Here is a 16,976-nt window from a genome sequence, read left to right on the forward strand (position 1 = left end):
TTTATATTTATTTATTTATGCTTTTTAGGGCTGCACCTACGGCATATGGAGGTTTCCAAGCTAGGGGTTGCATCGGGGCTGTGCATGCTGGCCTGTACCACAGCCATAGCAACGCAGGATCCAAGCCAAGTCTGCGACCTCCACCACAGCTCACAGCAACGCCAGATCCTTAACCCACTGAGCAAGGCCAAGGATTGAACCTGTGTCCTCATGGATGCTAGTCAGATTCGTTTCTGCTGAGCCACTACGGGAACTCTTAGTTCATTCTTTTTTAAAAAAATTTTTTATTATAGTTGATTTTCCTTCTTTTATTTTTATTTTTATGTATGTATTTATTTATTTATTTTGGTTTTTAGGGGCACCTGCGACATCTCCCATCTCTGTACTTTAATTGGCATATTTGGACCTGTCACATTTAAAATGATTATTTAAGTAGTTGGAATGCTTATAACTGTTTTCTAGTCATTGTATTTGTCTTTCTATTTTTTCTTCCCTTCTTTTTCTGCCTTTTCTTTTCTTTTCTTTTTTTTTTTTTTTGGCTTTTTAGGGTCGTACTTGCAGCATATGGAATTTTCCAGGCTAGGGGTCAAATCGGAGCTACAGCTGCCAGCCTACACCACAGTCACAGCAACACCAGATCCAAGTTGCATCTGCAACCTACACCACAGCTCACAGCAATGCCGGATCTTTAACCTAATGAGTGAGGCTGGGGATTGAACCTGCATCCTCGTGGATACTAGTCAGATTTGTAACCTGCTGAGCCACAATGGGAACTCCCTGCCTTTTTGGTTTTAATTGAGCATTTTGTGATTCCATTTTCTCATATCTCTTAGTATATCAATTACACTTCTTTTAAAATACTTTATTGGTTTCCCTTGAATTTACTATGTATTTACAACAAGTCACATCCATTCGAAATCACAGTACACATCCTGCTTCAGGGTTAGTTCATGCATCGTATCACAGAATCTCACTGATTCCTCCCTTCAGTCCTTTTTAATGCTACTGTTGGTCATTCCACTTCTCCACTTTCTGTAAATCACATAGTTGCTATTATTACTTTGAAAAAATGGCTATTTCTTAGATTAACTTAGGATAGAAAAAAATTATTTTTTATTTTATTTTAGTGCCACACCTGAGGTATATAGAAGTTCCCCAGGGTAGGAGCTGAATTGGAGTGGTAGCTGCCAGCCTACACCACAGCCCCAGTAATGCCAGATCCGAGCTGCATCTTCGACCTCCCCCACAGCTCACAGCAATGCCAGAGCCTCAACCCACTGAGCGGGACCACGGGGTGAACCCGCATCCTCATGGATTCCTAGACGGATTCGTTACCACTGAGCCACGACAGGACGTCCCCCGCAAAGAATTTTAAATTATTGTACTTAAATTTATTCCTTCTCAGGTGCTCTTCCTTTGTTATGAACTAAGAAGACTTGGTTGTTTTTTATTCTTTGTAACTTTTTTTTTTTTGATAAATGTATTGTCATCAGGTTTCTTCAGAGAAACAGAACCAATAGGCTGTGTGTGTGTGTGTGTGTGTGTGGTGTATTTTTATACATATAGGGAGAGACGGAGATAGATTTATTATAAGGAATTGGCTCACACAATAATCAAGGCTGGCAAGGCCAAAATCTGCAGTGTGGGCCAGCAGGCTAGAGACCCAGCAGAGCTGGTGGTACAGCTCCAGTCTAAAAGCAGTCAGTTGGAGAATCCTTTCTTAACTCAGGGAGGCCAGTCTTTTTTTTTTTTGTCAGACCTTCACCTGAATGTATGAGGCTCACCCACATTATGGAGGGGAAACTGCTTATCTCAAATTCTCCAACTTAAAATAAAATGTTAAGGAGTTCCCATTGTGGTTCAACAGGTTAAGACTATCTGACGTTGTCTCTGTGAGGATGTGGGTTCAATCCTTGGCCTTGCTCAGTGGGGTCAGAACCTGATGTTGCCACAAGCTGCCGCATTAGTCACAGAGGCAGCTCGGATCTGGCATTGCTGTGGTTGTGGCATAGGCCAGCGGCTGCAGCCCCCATCTGACCCCTAGCCTGGGAACATCCAAATGCCACAGGTGCAGCCATAAAAAAAGTAAATAAAAATTAAAAGAATAAAATTAAAATGTTCATCTTATCCTCAAATACCTTCCGGATTGACACATAAAATTAATCGTCACAGTATTATATAAATTACTGTAAAGATTTCGCCATTTTAAAATTCAACATTTTCCCTAGAGAGTTTGGGTAAAAGTCTTTTTACAACCGTTTTGATTAGCATAGGATGGATTCTTTCACTCCGATGCACAAGTCTGCTTTAAGCTCAGTGTATTCTTCTCTTGCACCCCTGATTATTCCCTGAGTAAAATAGTCCATCCATCCCAGTCCTTCCACAAGACACTATTTTAAACACATTGCTCTCTGTTGAGTATCTTTTATGTTTAAAATCTTCCAGCCTTGGATTTCCTGTCGTGGTGCAGCAGAAACGAATCCAACTAGGAACCATGAGGTTGCAGGTTCGATCCCTGGCCTCGCTTCCTTGGTTAAGGATCTGGTGTGGCTGTGAGCTGTGGTGTAGGTTGCAGAAGAGGCCTGGATCTGGCATTGCTGAGGCTGTGGTGTAGGCCAGCAGCTGTAGCTCCAACTGGGCCCCTAGCCTGGGAACTTCCATATGCTGTGGGTGCGGCCAAAAAGAGCAAAAAGAAAAAAAAAAAAAATTCCAGCCTTGGAGTTTCTGTCATGGCTCAGCAGAAACAAATCCAACTAGTAACCATGAGGTTGTGGGTTTGATCCTTGGCCTCACTCAGTGGGTTAAGGATCCAGTGTTGCCGTGAACTGTGGCATAGCTCACAGATGCGGTTCAGATCTGTGGCTGTGGTGTAGTCTGGCAGCTGTAGCTCTGATTCGACCCCCAGCCTGGGAACCTCCATATACCAAGGGTTCAGGTCTAAAAAGCAAATACAGTAAAATAAAATAAAAATCTTTCGGCCTCCATGGGCCTCTTGGAAACTCCGTGTTGAATGTGATATTGTGTCTTTGTTTTTTCAGAACTTTCACAGGGGACCAGAACCCAGAGGAACAGAGCTCAGATGAGCAGTTTTTTAATGAGCTGATTTTCAGGTTCTTCAGAGAAAATAAGGTGGACATTTCAAGTGTAATAACAAAGCCCTTTCCTTTCCTTATGGGCCTCCGGGACCGGAGCTTCATCCCTGAGCAGATGTATGAAGTAAGTGATGGGAATTCCCTGTTGAGTACCAGCCGTGCGCTGCCTTCTGCGACTTCAGGATGCAAGGAGCAGAGTAAAGGGCCTCCTGTGAATGGGACCTTCCCCATCCTGTAAGTGAGGAGGTCAGAATCCCAGACAGCCTTCCTTCCTCTGCAGTACACGAGGGAGGGGCATGGCACTGGGGCTGTGGCAGCGTCGGCAATGCAAGGGGGCCTTAGACACAGAGCATCTTAGGTGCGTCTGCACAGGATAATAACAGTAACAAAATTAAAGCAGGTGCAACATGTCATCACAAAGCCCTCTTCCTTTATACACTTGAACATGAGGTTATTGCAATCAGAGAAGTTGTGTCCCATTGGGGTAAATTTGGAAGGAGATCCTTGCTGCTCTCCAAATCATTTCTTGTTCTTTAGACGTTACTGGATGCGGAAGGCAGGTAACGGTGAGCAAAGGGTCTTTCTGGGAATAGTGAGGACAAATCTTCCTTTTGCTTTTGAGAATTTTCTTTGCCCTTTGGCCATATTCACAGCAGGGGAGAGTGGTTGCCTGGTTTCCTGGACCCTTTCAGGCAAGGTCAGCCCTGGGGGAGGGCCGTGGTCACCGTCCAGTCAACAAAGTGGCCTCTCAACACCAGTCGGGGGCACACCTGAAGCATCCTGGCCATGCTTTTAAAACCCCCGCATGACATTCACCCTTGAACTCACTTTTATTCTTCAGAATAGCTCTTTTATGCCGTACAGTAGGACCCCATTGTTTATCCATTCTCGATGTAATAGTTTGCATTTACCAACCCCAAGAAAAAGAATGCATATATATATATATATATGGGTCAATATAGAATGAGGTCAATATATTGTCCAGCAGAAATTGACACAACACTGTGCATCAACTATATTCCAATACGTACAATTGCTCTCTTAGGTGGACGTCAATGTCAGAGAAGCAGGTTCGCAAAATAATCGTCTGTTTTTATGACGGAGGATACTTAAGAAATCATCCAAATATATGTAAACATTCTAACATTTCCCAAGAGAACAATTAGACTGTTTATAATCTGGGTCTCCTATAATCCATACTACATCATTGTCCATTCAATATTTTTAAGCACTTTCTGGAAGCGTGCAGAAATCTAGTCCCGGTGGAGAGAGTGATGTATGATGTTCTCAGTGAACTGGAGAAGAAATTTGACCGGACGGTTCTGGAAGCTCTCTTCAGCAGCATTAACCTGAAGGCCTATCCTGACTTACATCAGATTTTCAGAGACTTCAAAAAAAGTAAGTAGAGCTTCCAACAGCTTTCAGGGGGTGCAGGTCCACTTTTTTCCTTGATTCATTCATTCACTGATGCATTCATTTGCTCTTCATTATATTTGAGAGTTATTTTATTTTATTTAAACTTTTTTTTTTTTTTTTGGCGTTCCCATCGTGGCGCAGCGGAAACGAATCCAACTAGGAGTCACGAGGTTGCGGGTTCGATCCCTGGCGCCTCGCTCAGTGGGTTAAGGATCTGGTGTTGCCGTGAGCTGTGGTGTAGGTCTCAGGCGCAGCGCGGATCTGGCATTGCGGTGGCTATGGTGTAGGCCGGTGGCTACAGCTCTGATTAGACCCCTAGCCTGGGAACCTCCGTATGCCACGGGTGCAGTCCTAAAAAGACAAAAAAAAAATTTTTTTTTATTAAAGTAGGGTTGATTTACAGTGTTGTGCCAATTTTTTGCAATGCAGCAAAGTGACCCAATCATGGGTCAGGCAGAAAGAGAATACAATGGTGAGGAAAACACATATGGCCTGTGTCTTCCTAGAGCTTACACATGGCAGGGGTGACACACTTTTAACCACATAATTTCGCAAGCGATCACTCAGCCAGGGCCTGAATTTGGTACTGAGAAACACAGGGTTTGAGTCGCTACTTTTTCAGAGAAGGCATGGATTATATTCATTTATAGGAAAGGAGGAAGCTCTTTCTGATACCTGCAGACATGTTCAAAGGTGAAAATGCATTCTTTGTACTAAAATATTGGTCATTCAGTGCAGTTCTATGCCAACTTACTTCTCCAAAGAGTAGAGAAGTCACATGGCATCACATACCCGTGCACTGGGGAGGGGGCAGCATGTGAAAGCTACAAGGTGGGAAAGTCCACTTTGTAGGTGGACTTGCAGAACCACATAGTTGAAAAACAGAGGGTGGGTAGACTCCTCTTGGAAGCTTGTTCTGGCCAGGAGACTTGGAGAGGAGTTTCCTGTACCAAGGAATTTGAAGTCTATTTTGTGGAAAATAAAGAGGTAGGAAAGAATTTTTAAGCAGAGGAAAAGTCAAAGAAGTCGGTATACAGAGTGGGATGTATTTATTGTGAAAACCCCATCTCATAAAATAATACGAGCGATCTCATTTCCACAATGCGATATGTCTAAGTCAGAAAAAGGAAGAAAGGCAATCAAATTCTTAGCCACAAATTTCAGATCAATATTATATTTGGAATCAGAATGTCCCCAGGCCACAGGTAGGAAGAGAATGGAGATTACTTCCACTGCCCACATCTCAGGGGCTCTGATCCTTCCTCTATTCTGTAGAGATCTCCCTCCCAAGAACCCAGCACTCACATCACACATGTTAGTTTCCAGGGCTCCCTGTGCTGTGTTGTCCTACACTGGAGGTTCACCACTGCCCCGGGGGGGCTGCGCTGCCCACTGCCCCGCCCAGCGCCTCTGCCCACCTGCCCCAGGAGAGGTAGCTGCTGGCGCCTCCCAGATCCTGCTGTCCACAGGAGCAGAGGGACAGCCACCCAGAGCCAAGAAGCCGGAAGAAGGTTCAGAGAGGCTCCCTGCCCCCATCACTGAAACGCCTGCCCTTGGGGCCTCCTTATGTTCTCTAAACCTCTTGCCCACACAGCGTCATACACACACCCCCATGTCCTCCTGCCGAGTTGGCCTGGGCATGAAGTCAGTGTGTTCTGGGGTGGAAGAAGCTTCTCCCCAGTGCCCCGACCACTCAGTGGGTATTGCCCCCCAGGAGGAGCACTCCTGCCCCCTGTCCTTCTTGGCCAACATCTTTCTCTATTTCCTGGGTGTTTTTCTCTCATATCTTGCCCTGGGCTTGTTTCCCCTGCTTCATGTTATCACCTTCTGGGTCACTGGTACAGCTATGGTAATATTCACCTCCCATCTGTCGTTCAGAAAGTGTCTTTCCCTTGTTTTCTGCGTCCCTCCCTACCCCACCCCCGTCCCACCCGAGGAAGTACGAGTTCCTCTTCACTGTTACGTCTCTTGTAACAAGTTTATCTTCCCTCATCTGAGATCTTTTTTTCCTTCCTGCTACCTCTCTTCCTTCTTTTAAAAATCTCCGTCTTTGAAAGTTGGGGGCTTTTCTTTTACAGTGTAGGTCCATTTCTCTGTAAACATTTATACCTTCTTCCTGAAGCAATCCCTCTGCTTCTTCCCCAGTCCCAGTTGCAAAACACCTTCCATGTATACTATTTATTTTAAATTGGCTTTCCCTATTTTCTGATCAATGTGTGTAGAATTTATAAAACACAGTCCCTGTATAGTGTTTATTTTAAATCGACTTTCACTGTTTTCTGATCAGAGTGAAGGGGGTTAACCACTGTTTACTTTTCCACCACCCATTCTTTTCCATGGCTTGAGAGGGGCATTCCATGTGGAACCACTATAAAATTCCAGGAGCACCATCAAGTCACAGACCATGTGAGACACTGAAGCCCAGGGTCCCCTGAGGGCTGGAAGCTTCCCCCCCGAACTATGGGAGCCAAGAATGTGCCTGGACCTGTAACTGTGAGATGCAGCCTCGGAATCTCTGACTGCCTTTCCTTTCTCTTCTCAGTGATTCTTGAAAACTTCAACTACCAAATCACGGATGAAGGAGAGACAAAGGACGTGATCAACTTACAGTTGGGCCGAGAACAAGGTAACTCTGACCCTATGGAAGCTGGTTTTCTCATCCACAAAGAGGAAAGGAGAACAGAGATTGGGGACTGAGCTCCGGGGGGGAGAGTGTCCCCTGGGGAGGGAAGGTGGCCAGAGATGGTGAAGCCAGAGCAATGGTGGCTCAATTAGCCAATCAGATCTGGAATCCAAGAATATTTCCAGCAGTTGTGCCAACTAAAAAGACGCCCCAGGAACCCAAGAGAGACGCTCTCACTGCAACCACGAGGCAGAATTAAGGGGGAGAATTGACATCAGTAAATGTGAGTGAGGAGTTCAGTGGCTCTGGGAAGGAGGGAGGTTTGGTCCTATGCGACAGCGTCCAAGAGGAAGCCTTTTGGGTGTCAAAAGAAGGCACGGCTGTACATATTACTCAATAAAGGAACAGAAAGGAAGAGAATGAGCAGTACTTGGGTGCAGAAGAGAATGTGGAAGAAATGGCATTGTGTAGAAACGAAAGAATGGAAAAGGGAAGGAGTAAACAGGGGAGAAGAGAACAAAGGAAGTGATGACTTTATGTCAATAGTCACCACACCCAGCTTGCACGGACCACCAGACACAAGGTCAGTGCTGCACATGGATCAGTCTGTTTAATGCTCGCATGTGCACCATGTACTTTTGTGTTTTTTTGTTTTCTTTTCTTTTTTTCAGTTACTCAAATCAATTTATCACATCTGTAGTTGTATAATGATCATAACAATCTGATTTCACCGGATTTCCATCCCACAGCCCAAGCACATCCCCTCACCCCCCAAAATGTCTCCTCTGGAGACCATAAGTTCTTCAATGACTGTGAGTCAGCATCTGTTCTGCAAAGAAGTTCCGTCTGTCCTTTTTTCAGATTCCACATGTCAGTGAAAGCATTTGATGTTGGTGTCTCATTGTATGGCTGACTTCACTTAGCATGATAGTTTCTAGGGATGCTGAAGAAGATACAAGACATTGGAAATAAACTGGAGGCAAAGATAGATAACTTACAGGAAACACTGACCAAAGAGATACAAGATGTAAAACTTAAACAAGAAGAGATGCAAAATACAATACGATGTACTTTTGTAACCAAAGCACCGTTTCCAGCTTTTTAATCATCCTTCCATTCATAGTATTACTAATAAACTAATCATTAATTCTAACATGTAAGACGTACATTGAGAATTATGATTTCTCACTAAGTTACTATAACCCAGATGTCCCTTTACATGTGGCATCTAACTTAATTCTCATAATGATCATAAAGGGGAGCTACAGCTGCCAGCCTACACCACAGCCACAGCAATGCCAGATCTGAGCCTTGTCTGCAACCTACATCACAGCTCACGGCAATGCTGAATCCTTAACGCACTGAGCAAAGCCAAGGATCAAACCTGAATCCTCGTGGATACTAGTCGACTTCGTTACTGTGGAGCCACAGTCGGGGGCTCCCTGTTATTCCATTTTTCAGGAGAATAAACTGAAATGTGAGGGATAGTTACTGATTCAGTGAGTAAAACAGCCTTCAAGTCCAAGTGACATCATCATTCTTAAGCCAAATGGTCTACAATAAATTTAGTATTTTTTTGTTTTTGTTTTTGTTTTTACTTTTTAGGGCCACACCCATGGCATATGGAGGTTCCCAGGCTAGGGGTTGAATCAGAGCTGCAGCTGCCAGCCTACACCACAGCCACAGCAACATGGGATCTGAGCCACGTCTGCAACCTACACCACAGCTCACGGCAATGCCAGATCCTTTACCCACTGAGTGAGGCTGGGGACCCAACCCACATCCTCATGGATACTAGTTGAGTTTGTTACTGCTGAGCCATAACGGGAACTCCTAAGTTTAGTTATTTTTTCAAGTGTTGACGTTTTCCTTGGAAATGACCAATGTAAGAATATAAATGGTTTTGTAGCATGCCATTAATTTGTATCCTTTGATTTGGATTATACCTCGGGTATTACACTTTTATGTAACATATATTTAACAATCATACTTATTCTTTTGAATAAAGACAAATTGCTAAAGGTATAAAATGTCCATTAAAAAGTACAAGGTAAATAAAAATGTATTTAGAGATTAATTAACTACCACAATGAGAATGGGGTGGTGGAAGGATTCATGATAGTTATCAGTACAGAGCAAAAGTTTCATCAGGAAGGGAAGGGGAAACAAATTCTTTAATCTTCCTAATGGGATGTAGATGACACCTGCCTAGAGCTAGAAGCGCAGAGCATGTTGGTGATGGAGCATAAAGGAAGACGATTCATCTAGTGACCCAAATGGTGCAGTAAAAACAGGAAATGACCCATGAACGTGCCCAAGAATCTGAACAAGCAGTAAGGTTAACTGACAGTGCAACGTTTGCCTGGATGACTGACTCTGAGTGACAGCATACACAGGGAGGGAGTAAGGGGGGGTTATCATGAGTTCATAATTCAGAAAAGAGGCTCTGGAGTTCCTGCTGTTTCTCAGTGGCTAAGAACCTGAGAGAGTGTCCATAAGGATGTGGGTTAACTCCCTGGTCTCTCTCAGTGAGTTAAGGATCTGGCATCGCAGCAAGCTGCAGTATGGTTTGCAGATGCTGCTCGGATCCGGTATTGCCATGGCTGTAGCGCTGGCTGCAGCTGCAGCTCAGATTTGACCCCTGGCCTTGGAACTTCCATATGCTGCAGGTGCAGCCATATAATGAAAAAAGACACACACACACACACACACACACACACACCACAAAGAGACAGAGAGGGTAGGACACTGGAATAGCATAGGTATAAATAATTAGAAGGGAAAACTAGGGGGACAAAGGCAAAAGAGCCAGAAGCCTCACTGGGAAAGAAAGGAGCAGAAACACAAGGTGATGGGAGTGGCCAAGGGGAGCAACACCTTCAGAATTAAGGATCCGCAATCATTCCTCCAGGAGAGGCAGTGATGGGAACAGGACAGTAAGGAGAAATGTGAGAAATGGAGAGAAGCAGAATGAGTTGTTAAAAGACTGAGAAAGAGGCAGAGCAGATGTGGAAAAAATTTATCTCCTCTCCTACTTTACACTATCCACACACATAGTTCAAGCTGGATCACAAATCTAAAAGTTAAAGAAAAAGCTTCTAAAAGAAAACACAGGAGAGTATCTTTGCAAATTTAGAGTTGGCAAAAATTTGTTATATAGGACACAGAAAGCAGGGACCATAAAAAAAAAACAAACAACTTGGTAACCTGGACTTCATCAAAATTAAAAACTACTAATCCAAAGACATTATTACAAAAAGGAAAAGTGAGGTATTAGACTGGGAGAAAATATTGCCATACACATATCTGATAAAGGCTTGTACCTAGAATGTATAAGGGACTCCTAGGAATGAATAATAAAAGGAAATACCACCAATTAAAAAATGGACAAAAGACTTGAACAGACACTTCCTCAGCAGTGGAAGTGCTTATTGGGCAGATATAAAATGCCCAATAAGAACATATGCAAAGTATATAATCTCATTAGTTACTGGGAAAGTGCAAATCAAAGCCATAATGAGCTACCATTCAAATATTAAAATTGCTAAAATTAAAAATACTGACACCAAATGTTGGTGAGACTATAGATTAATTAGAACTCCTTCATGTGTATTGCTTGTAGGAATATAAAGTGGTATGACTGCCTTGGAAAGCTGTCTGGCAGTCTTTTACAAAGTTAAATATAAGCCACGACCCACCAGTCCCACTCCTAGAAATTTTCTCATAAGGAATGAAAACATATGTTTACACAAAGATTTGTACAAGGAAGTTTATTCCCAATAGCCAAAACCTGAAACCAATTCAAATTCTCACCAATAAGAGAGTAAGTAAACAGTGATATATTTATAGAGTGGAATACTATTTGGCAATATAAAAGGATGAACTACTGGTATTTGTAGCGACATGGATGAATCTCAGAAACCTTATGTTGAGCGAAAGAAGCCAGTCACAGGAGGGCGTGCTGTATGATCCCATTGATGTGAGCATCGTTACGGACAAGCAGAGTACCAGAAAGGAAGGACCCATCAATGGTGACAAAAATCAAAACAGGGGTTGCTTACATTGGGTGGAAATGTTCTCATTCTTGACTTGTGATGGTGGCCACACAGCTGTCTTACACATATGCATCGAAATGAGAAAGAGGGAAGCAAGTCTCTGTTGGGCCTCAGGTGGGGTTCTCAGAACTTGAACCTCAGGGTTCAGCTTGAGTACACCGAGGTCCCTTCTTGGGATACTGTCTGAGTTCTGTTATTTTCTTGTTGACTCTCTTCAGTGCCCCTGGAACGTGCATCTCTCCAAATGAGTAATAGAAGAGGGTTAGAAGATACACCCAGATTTCAGCCACGTGACAGACAAGGTAACTATCATTTAATTTATCAACTTCATATTAAATCTTTGTTTTCTTGTCTTCACGGAAGCAAAGCCTACCTCCTGTCTCCTGTCCTAGGGCTCTGCTAGTCCCTACTTCTCCTACCTGCTCAAAGATGCAAAAGAGACAATGAGAAAAGGAAGCTGAGTTCCTGAGTAGATAAAATATCCACTGATGGAGAATATAAAAAGATAAATTGGAGAAGGTAGATAGGGTGTAATATACGACAAAGTATGTGGATGGATCCACTTTTCCCAAAAAACGTAAAAGCCCACACTTCCAGGTTGGGATAGGGGATAATTTTCAAATAATTTCACAGAGCAATTAAGAGGAATTTGGAACATGATGCCATGTCAGATTCCTGTGGGAGAGCTGGCCAGTTGGAAGTCCCTGGTACTATAGTCAGAATCCAAGAGGAGAGGTTTGGAGATGATGGGAGAGGGGAACTCAGAGAATGAAATCACACAGAGAGACAAAAGTTGAATAGTATTGGTACATGGAGGTCAAAGTAAAGGGAGAGAAACAGAGATGGAAATGAAGCAAATGTAAGACACAGCAGAGAAGAGAAACAAAAAAATCTTCTAAGAATCAAAGATCAAAATTGAGAGGGAAAAATAATGGAAAGAGAAAGAATGAGAGGAAAATACGTACTAAGAGATGGGGAAAGTCAGGGAGAGGTACCGAGGCAACTATGTAGAGAAAGAATTGAAGGAGAATGGATAGAAAATAGATGGAGAGTAAAAAGAGGATGAAAGGGAGAAAGGAGCACATCAGGACATTGTTGGTTTGTGGTAAGAACACTGGATATAAGCAACTTTGGGCACAAGTGTTGGCTTGTGCCACATTAGCTGTGAGTTTTCAGATTAAATTGTCCTTAACTGTCAGAGTGGCACTTGTATAGTACTCAGATTGCAATAATCCTCTCCCTGAATATTTCAATGGGTTTTTTTTTTGCTTTTTTTAGGGCTGCACCCACGGCACATGGAGGTACCCTGGCTAGAGGTCTAATCAAAGCTACAGCTGCCAGCCTACACCACAGCCACAGCAACGCTGGATCCAAGCCACTTCTGCAACCTACACCACAGCTCACGGCAATGCTGGATCCTTAACCCACTGAGCAAGGCCAGAGATCAAACCAGCAACCTCATAGTTCCTAGTTGGATTTGTTTCTGCTGCGCCATGATGGGAACTCCTCCAGTGGTTCTTAAGATCAAGTCTCCACTCTCTATTATCTTCAGAGTACACTTACCCATGGACCTGAAGACCATGATCTATGAGATACCTGTCCTTGGCACTTCAGAACCGAAAGTAGCATCTTCACTGCTCAAGCTAGATCTAACTTCTCTTCTGCACTCATGTCTCAGTGATGGATCACTATTGTCTCATTGTTTTTAAAGTTGGAGCCCTAGGAGTCATCAGGACCCCTCTTACCCCCAAACGCATGCCTGCTATATCCAACATAATCATTTATCTTCCAGAATATCCTTCTGGCACATCTCCAATCCAGATCACTAATCTCTGTTATGGTTCTCAAAGCAACAGTTCTGTTCATGACCCTCCTCTAACCTTGCTCCAATCAAATGTGTTATTTGCACTTCAGCTGGATGGGACATTTGAAAATGAAAATGAAATTGTGTTATGTTCCTTTATACCTTCTGAATACACTAAAGATTAAATAAATATATCTCTGAGTGCTGCCTAAGGTCACACGTGATGAACCCTGGCCTGTTTTCCCAGCCTTATCACCTGCCTCCTACAATATTAATTCAAGACAGGATAAAGTTTTCCCGCAATAATTTAATTTAATTTGTTTTGTTGTTGTCGTCTTTTTGCCTTTTCTAGGGCCCCTTCTGCGGCATATGGAGGTTCCCAAGCTAGGGGTTGAATCGGAGCTGTAGCCGCCGGCCTACGCCAGAGCCACAGCAGCGCGGGATCTGAGCCGTGTCTGTGACCTACAACAGCGCTCATGGCAACACCATATCTTTAACCCACTGAACGAGGCCAGGGATTGAATCGAAGTCCTCATAGATGCTAGTCAAGTTTGTTAACCACTGAGCCATGACAGGAACTCCTCTTTTTCTTGTCTTTTTTTTTTTTTAATGTGAATCTATTCTGTGTTCTCAATCCTTGTGTTTTTTTTTTATTTTATAATGATTTTTATTTTTTCCATTGTAGCTGGTTTACAGTGTTCTGTCAATTTTCTACTGTACAGCAAAGTGACCCAGTTACACATACATGTATACAATTCTTTTTTCTCACATTATCATGCTCCATCACAAGTAACTATATATAGTCCCAGTGCTACACAGCAGGATCTCATTGCTTATCCATTCCAAAAGCAATAGATTACATCTATTAACCCCAAGCTCCCAGTCCATCCCACTCCCTCCGCCTCCCCCTTGGCAACCACAAGTCTGTTTCCCATGTCCATGATTTTCTTTTCTGTGGAAAGATTCACTTGTGGCATATATCAGATTCCACACATAAGTGATATCATATGGTATTTGTCTTTGTCTTTCTGACTTAGTATGAGAATCTCTACTTCCATCCATGTTGCTGCAAGTGGCATTATTCTGTTCTTTTTTATGGCTGAGTAGTATTCCATTGTTGTGTATATATACCACATCTTTCTAATCCAGTCGCCTGTTGATGGACATTTGGGTTGTTTCCATGTCTTGGCTATTGTGAATAGTGCTGCAATGAACATGTGGGTGCATGTGTCTCTTTTAAGTAGAGTTTTGTCCAGATATATGCCCAAGAGTGGGATTGCTGGGTCATATGGTAGTTCTATGTATAGATTTCTAAGGTACCTCCAAACTGTTCTCCACAGTGGTTGTACCAGTTTACATTCTCACCAACATTGCAGGAGGGTTCCCTTTTCTCCACACCCCCTCCAGCACTTGTTATTTGTGGACTTATTAATGATGGCCATTCTGACTGGTGTGAGGTGGTATCTCATGGTAGTTTTGATTTGCATTTCTCTTATAATCAGGGATGTTGAGCATTTTTTCATGTGTTTGCTGGCCATCTGTGTATCTTCCTTAGAGAACAGTCTATTCAGGTCTTTTGCCCATTTTTTCCCATTGGGTGATTGGCTTTTTTGCTGTTGAGTTGTATAAGTTGCTTATATATTCCAGAGATTAAGCCCTTGTCGGTTGCATCACTTGAAACTATTTTCTCCCATTCTGTAAGTTGTCTTTTTGTGTTCTTTTTGGTTTCCTCTGTTGTGCAAAAGCTTTTTGTTTGATTAGGTCCCATGGGTTTATTTTTGCTCTTATTTCTGTTGCTTTGGGAGACTGACCTGAGAAAATATTCATGATGTTGATGTCAGAGAGTGTTTTGCCTGTGTTTTCTTCTAGGAGTTTGATGGTGTCCTGTCTTATATTTAAGTCTTTCAGCCATTTTGAGTTTATTTTTGTGCATGGTGTGAGGGTGTGTTCTAATTTCATTGCTTTGGATGCAGCTGTCCAGGTTTCCCAGCAATGCTTGCTGAATAGACTTTTGCTATGAGGCCACCATCACCCTAATTCCAAAACCAGACAAAAATACCACCAAAAAAGAAAACTATCGGCCAATATCTTTGATGAATATAGATGCAAAAATTCTCAACAAAATCTTAGCCAACCGAATCCAACAACATATAAAAAAGATCATACACCATGACCAGGTAGGGTTCATCCCAGGTTCACAAGGATGGTTCAACATATGCAAATCAATCAACATCATACACCACATTAACAAAAGAAAAGTCAAAAACCATATGATTGTCTCAACAGATGCAGAAAAGGCATCTGACAAAGTCCAACATCCATTCATGATCAAAACTCTCACCAAAGTGGGTATAGAGGGAACATTCCTAAACATAATCAAAGCCATTTATGACAAACCCACAGCAAATATAATACTCAGTGGGGAAAAACTGAAAGCCTTCTCACTCAAATCTAGAACAAGACAGGGATGGATGCCCACTCTCACCACAGCTATTCAACATATTTTAGAAGTCCTAGCCACAGCAATTAGGCAAATGAAAGAAATAAAAGGCACTCATATAGGAAGAGAAGAGATAAAACTGTCACTGTATGCAGACGACATGATAGTATACATAGAAAACCCTAAGGACTCAACCCAAAAACTCCTTGAACTGATTAATAAATTCAGCAAAGTAGCAGGATATAAGATTAACATTAAGAAATCTGTCACATTTCTGTATACCAACATGAAATGTTAGAAAAGGAATACAAAAATATAATCCCTTTTAAAATTGCACCTCAAAATATCAAATAACTCGGAATACACCTGACCAAGGAGGTAAAGGACTTATATGCTAAGAACTATAAAACTTTAATCAAAGAAATCAAAGAAGATGTAAAGAAATGGAAAGATATTCCATGTTCATGGATTGGAAAAATCAATATTGTAAAAATGGCCATGTTACCCAAAGCAATCTACAGATTCAATGCAATCCCTATCAAATTACCCATGGCATTTTTCACAGAACTAGAACAAACAATCCAAAAATTTATATGGAACCACAAAAGACCAATCCTGAGAAACAAAAACCAAGCAAGGGGCATAACTCTCCCAGACTTCAGGCAATATTACAAAGCCACAGTCATCAAAACAGTGTGGTACTGGTATCAAAACAGACAGACAGACCAATGGAACAGAGTAGAGAACCCGGAAATAAACCCTGACACCTATTCACTTAATCTTTGACAAGGGAGGCAAGACCATAAAATGGGAAAAAGAAAGTCTATTCAGCAATGCTTCCTGTATCTTGATATCAGTTTCCTTTAGATTTGGAAAATTTTCAGACATAATTTCTTCAAATATATTTTCAAACCCCTTTTCTTTGTCTTCTCTTTCTGCAATTCCTATTGGCCCGCTTTATATTATCCCATAGATCTCTTATATTGCTTTCATGGTTTTCATTTGGTTTTCTGTCTGCTGTCCTGATTGAGTGATTTCCATTATTCTATCTTCCAAGTCACTAATTTGTTCCTCTGCATTATTCATTCTGCTCTTTAGTGCCTTTAGCTCAGTTTGTGTCTCTACAAATGAATTTTCTATTTTTTCTATGTTCCTCCTTATATTTTCTATTTCCTTTCTAAGGGAATCTGCATTATTGTTCATATCTGCTCTTAATTCCTTGATATTCAGCTTTAATTCCTTCAGTATTTTCACTACCTCCCTTTTAAACTCAGTGTCTATCAGACTGCAGAGGTCTGTTTCATTGTTTGCTGCTTTGGGTGAATTCTCCTGTTCTTTTAACTGGGGATCGTTCCTGAGCTTCTGCATCTTACCTATGTTTTTCTTTTTCTGTGAGTTTAGGGAAGCCAAACTATATAGTCTTGGAGGGCTATTTCTAAGCAAGAGCACCCCTTTGTGTTTTGTGGGGATTATTACTTATTTTTGGCATGGTAGTTTGAATATTTGCTGTCTTTGTCTTTGGTATGAGCAGGCTGTTATCTCTAGG

At 42.2% G+C, this 16,976-nt stretch overlaps 1 protein-coding gene across 15 annotated transcripts in view; it reads left to right on the plus strand.

Moving 5' to 3' along the window:
• Window positions 1-16,976, plus strand: part of LOC125123624 (nuclear body protein SP140-like protein) — a 63,640-nt gene that overhangs the window by 8,609 nt on the left and 38,055 nt on the right. For 14 of the 15 annotated variants that reach the window (XR_007134098.1, XM_047773708.1, XM_047773714.1 and 11 more), the window contains 4 exons: window positions 3,039-3,216; window positions 4,322-4,490; window positions 7,051-7,134; window positions 11,405-11,488. Coding sequence is in view for 14 of the 15 variants with exons in the window: in XM_047773708.1 (XP_047629664.1) it covers window positions 3,039-3,216; window positions 4,322-4,490; window positions 7,051-7,134; window positions 11,405-11,488 (515 nt within the window). In the remaining variant the exon portion in view is untranslated. The other variant, XM_047773721.1, reaches the window with a different exon arrangement.

The sequence above is a fragment of the Phacochoerus africanus genome, chromosome 3 (genome assembly GCF_016906955.1).
Source record: "Phacochoerus africanus isolate WHEZ1 chromosome 3, ROS_Pafr_v1, whole genome shotgun sequence".
Taxonomy (NCBI): Eukaryota; Metazoa; Chordata; class Mammalia; order Artiodactyla; family Suidae; genus Phacochoerus; species Phacochoerus africanus.